Source organism: Coffea eugenioides, chromosome 6 (genome assembly GCF_003713205.1).
Source record: "Coffea eugenioides isolate CCC68of chromosome 6, Ceug_1.0, whole genome shotgun sequence".
NCBI lineage: Eukaryota > Viridiplantae > Streptophyta > Magnoliopsida > Gentianales > Rubiaceae > Coffea > Coffea eugenioides.
The window spans coordinates 44679595-44684730 of record NC_040040.1 but is presented as its reverse complement, the minus strand read 5'-3'; the positions used below and the strand labels follow the sequence as shown (position 1 = coordinate 44684730).

General features: G+C 43.4%; 1 protein-coding gene across 1 annotated transcript; it reads right to left on the bottom strand.

The window, feature by feature from the left end:
• Positions 1-1611: 1611 nt before the first annotated feature.
• On the bottom strand, positions 1612-4155 carry LOC113774220. Its single transcript, XM_027318776.1, has one exon. The coding sequence runs from the start codon at positions 4153-4155 to the stop codon at positions 1612-1614; it is 2544 nt and encodes an 847-aa protein (XP_027174577.1).
• Positions 4156-5136: the final 981 nt, after the last annotated feature.

Genomic DNA, 5136 nt, shown 5'->3' with positions numbered 1-5136 from the left:
GGCTGGTAGTTGGTGATAAGATGGGTTGAAAATGAAGGTAAGCTAGAGTATAGGTTTGAAGACTTTTTGGGCATGCCATTAATGGTGGGAAAATTTTGAATTGAATCGCGTTTACGCGCGAGAATTTTATCTACTGGTAGAAATTCCTCACCTAGCATTTTCTCAACTGAATTATACATTTTTATAACATCTACATATCATACAGTTCAACTTAGAGCTATATTGCGTATGGGAGTGCGAAAATCCAACTTAATGTTTAGCCGAACGCGAACCGTCAAATAAATTTTGAAAATTCATGTAAATTAAAATATAACATTTATATAAGTGAAAACATCATTAATAATATAAATACACATTTTTAAATATAAATTCATATTATTTAATAATTTTCAAAGTTTAAATAATATTTATTTTAATTTTCAGAAATTAATGAAATTTTGAGATCCTCACATCCTTCCCCCCTTAAAAGAATTTTGTCCTCAAAATTCTTACCTGTTCAAGCGAATAACTCTGGGTATTGGTCCTTCATGTCCTTCTCAACCTCCCAAGTTGCCTCCTCGACGTCGTGATTTCTCCACAAGACTTTGACTAAGGCAATCTTCTTATTTCTCAATTCTTTAATTTCTCGGTCCAAAATCTTAACTGGTCGCTCCTCATAAGTCAAAGACTCGTCTACTTCAACGTCATCTAATTGAATCACATGACTTGGGTCGGGATGATATTTCTTGAGTATAGATACGTGGAAGACATTATGAATCCTGCTCATGCTAGAAGGTAAATCCAGCTGATAAGCCACTTTTCCAACTCGTTTAAGAACTTCAAAGGGTCCAATGTACCTCGGCTTTAATTTCTTTCCCTTCTTGGATATTACCCCTCCTTTCATAGGTTTTACTCTTAGAAAGACTTTATCTCCTACTTCAAATTCTAAGTCTTTTCTTCGGTGATCTGCGTAACTCTTCTGCCGACTTTGAACAGTTTGAAGTCTCTCCCTAACCAGCTTAACCTTCTCATAAGCTTCTTCGATCCATGGAATAGCTGTCGGGTCTAAAACTCTCTTCTCTCCTACTTCATCCCAATGAATAGGGGATCGACACCTTCTACCATAAAGCGCCTCATACGGTGCCATTTGGATTGAAGCCTGATAACTGTTATTATAAGCAAACTCTGCCAACGTCATGTACTGGCTCCAACTCCCTCCGAAATCTAATATACAGGATCTTAACATGTCCTCGAGGGTTTGTATGGTCCTCTCCGACTGTCCATCTGTTTGTGGATGATATGCAGTGCTCAACTTCAATTTAGTCCCCAAAGTTTCCTGAAATTTCTGCCAAAAGCGGGAAACGAATCTAGGGTCTCGATCGGAGACTATACTTACAGGAATCCCATGCAATCTCATAATTTCTTCTGTGTACAACTTGGCTAATTTCTCCAAAGAGTAACTCATATTCACCGGTAAGAAATGTGCAGATTTTGTAAGCCTATCCACTATCACCCAAACCGCATCATGTCCCCTTTGACTTCTAGGTAAACCCGTCACAAAATCCATGGTAATATGCTCCCATTTCCACTCAGGGATTTCTAAAGGTTGCTATATTCCCTCTGCTCACATTTCTAGAATATACTAATAACCTGCTCCACTTTAGTTGGATCCACTGCAATTCCATTCTTAGAAATTCTATGACCCAGAAAAGAAATTTCTTCCAGCCAAAATTCACACTTACTGAACTTAGCGTAAAGCTTGTGTTCCCTCAACACTTGTAAAACTATCTCCAAGTGCTTGGCGTGATCCTCTCGGGTCTTAGAATATACTAGAATATCATCTATGAATACCACCACAAATTGGTCCAGATATTTCTTAAAGATTCTCTGCATTAGATCCATGAAAGCAGCTGGGGCATTGGTTAACCCAAAAGGCATTACCGCAAACTCAAAGTGCCCATATCGAGAATTAAAAGCGGTCTTAGGTATATCTTCCTTTTTAATCCTCAATTGATAGTACCCTTGTCTCAAATCTAACTTAGAGTACACCACCGATCCTTGCAATTGGTCAAATAATCCATCAATCAAGGGCAAAGGGTACTTATTCTTAATAGTCACCTCATTCAAACCTCGATAGTCAATGCACAATCTCAAACTCCCGTCCTTTTTCTTTACAAACAAAACTGGAGCTCCCCACGGTGAGTCACTTTCCTTAATAAAACCTCTTTCTAGTAGGTCCTGCAACTGGATCTCTAGTTCTTTCAACTCCGCAGGAGCCATTCTATAAGGAGTTTTTGAAATTGGGGCTACTCCTGGAACCAAATCAATCTTAAACTCTATCTCCCTTTCAGGTGGCAGAGATGTTAATTCTTCCGGGAAGACGTCGGGAAAATCTTGCACGATTGGTACATCTTCTAATTTCACTTGATCACTAGGGGCGTTAATTAAGAAAGCTAAGAAACCCTGGGCTCCCTTGTGAAGCATTTTCCTAGCTCGAATCCCTGAAATCAAAGCAGACGAAGCTAATCTACCCCTTACATCTAGCTTGAGAGTTGCCTCACCTGGGATGCAAAATTCCACCACTTTAGCTCTACAATCTAGCTTAGCATGGTGGTAAGACAAAAAGTCCATTCCTATAATCACATCATACCCCTTAAGGTCCAAACTCACCAAGTCAACTAGCATTTTTCGCTCCCCAACCCAAAATTCACACTCCTTATACACTAAACTAGTGAGCATGCTCTTATTACCCGTAGGAGTCCTAACTTCCAAATCATAGGGTAATCGTACAGGTTTTACATCAATTCCACACATAAAAGCAGGATTAACAAACGAATGAGTCGCACCGGGATCAATTAAAACCTTGGCTAATCGATGAAAGATTGGAAGTGTACCTTCGACTACCTCCGAAGGGTCAGGTGCAGGTTGACTATCTAGGGCATAAACCCTGGCCGGGACCTTTGGCCGACTCCCTCCAGAAGCAGTTTGCCTAGAACTTGTGGCACCTCCTTGGCTTCCCCCATTCTCGGAAATCCTAGGACAATTAGCAATTTGGTGCTCAGCACTTCCACACTTGAGGCACTTGCCATCCTTTCTCCAGCACTCATTTGCAGTATGATTGGCTTTTCCACAATAACCACAGGTTATCTGAGGGGTTGACACTTGTACACCTTGTGGAGCACTCCTAGGAGGTCCCATTCCACTTTGACCTCCTCTCACTCCAGATCCTCTCGCCCCAGGGCCTCTAGCTCCAGCACCCCTTGCTAAAGCACCTCTCGATGCACTAGGGATATTCACTACTCCAGTTCCTCTACCCATCTTAGGCGGTGGGGCACTTGTAGAAATTGGGTCCCTGCTACCACTAGGGGCATTCCTTTTCCTAGCAAAGAATGACCTAGATTGGGCTCTAGCCGTCTCAAACCTCTGAGCTTTCTCTACGGCATCACTATACGTGCTAATTTGAGCAGTGGCTAGCCCTTCTTGAATCTCCACATTGAGCCCTTGCACAAATCTCCTAATGCGTCTCTGCTCAGTGGCTATCAGGTCAGGGGCATATCGGGCTAATTTAGTAAAGTTGGTTTCATACTCTGCTACACTCATGGCCCCTTGTTTGCACTTAATAAAGTCATCCTCCCTTTTCTCTTGGACTAGAGGTGGAAGAAATTTGGCATTAAACTCACGGGTGAAGGTTGCCCAAGTACTAGGGGTACGGTCTCTATCCCACTTATCCTTAATTAGATTCCACCAAGACCGTGCAGCTCCTTCAAATTGAAATGACGCAAAAGTCACTTTCCGCGTCTCAGTGTAATCCAATGTGGCAAAAATATCAGATATTCTCTCCCACCATCCCTCAGCTATTTCAGGCTCTGGCCCACCTTGAAACTTAGGCGGCCCAAACTTTAGGAACCTCTCCAAGGCCCTATCTTCAGTATCTACCTGCCCACCAGGTTGTTGATGCACTGGTCCAGGACCTTGACGGTCCGTCAAACGCTCTAGCACTTCGGTTATCCTATTGATAGCGGTGGCCATTTGATCTCCGCCCCCGCCCTCGGGTCCCCGATTTTGGTTCACTTCCGACGCTCTATCGCCCCCTTGATCACGAAGGGGTTCAACTCGTCTCCCTCGACCTCGACCTCGACCTCGACTTCGACTTCGGCCTCTACCACGATGATCCATACCTAGTTATGCCTAATGCAAGAAAGAAAGGTAAGTATGCAGAAATTTATGTGAAATTAAAGAACAACGCAGAAAAATTATGTAATATGAAAATCAACTTGAGAACGATAAAAATAACCACAACTAACACATATATTAACATTCGAAATTCCTACAATTAGCACTTCGTTGGGATTTTACAAAATATAGCACAAAGGTGCTACCAGGTGCAACCAGTCATTCATAATCAAAAGAAGTGCAACACCACAAAAGCAGGCCATACAGTTACAAAAATACAATGGTCCAAGAGTTAGCACCATCCCAACCAATGTTTACAAATTACAAGTCAAAAGAGAGTCTAACTAAGCCTAGTCCTCAGCGGGACCATCAGATGGATTCCCCTCATCAGGATCCTCTTCTGGATCCTGCTCCGGGTCCTCCTCTGGATCCTCCTCAGCACTAGGAGCTACCTCTGAGGCCTCGTCCATCACCTCATCCACCAGCATGGTAGCATCCGCTAGTATCCCAAAAGCTCGCTCACGAACCATGTCTCTCATCCTAGCCATGCTATCCCTTGCTCTCTGCAGCTCCTCACGGTCTGCCTCAGCCTTTGCTCTCTCCTCTATCACCCGTCCAGTCAGCTCTGTTACCCTATTCTGCAGATGAGTCACCATGGCACCTAACTCATCCACGTCCTGAATCAGGGCCAGGTTGGAATTCACCAACTGGCGACGCTCATCGTCTATAGCCAGAACCAAGGTGTTGGGGTAAGAGAAGGTCAACCTACAGTCACACCTAGGAACCCTGGTGTCGGGCGAGTACTGACCACGAGCTCCACCACCCTGAACTTGGTAAAATATAGGCCTAAGAGGCGGCGCGTGACCATTCGCGTGCCCGTTACCATTAGCGGCATGTCCATTCCCGTTAGGGTTCTCCATACCTACAAAACAGCCAAAACTTTCAAAGTTAAACCTTAGCACCATTAATTTGATCAATTATCAC

Coding starts and splice junctions, on each gene's coding strand:
- LOC113774220 (XM_027318776.1), bottom strand. CDS start 4,155: ATGGATCATCGTGGTAGAGGCCGAAGTCGAAGTCGAGGTCGAGGTCGA.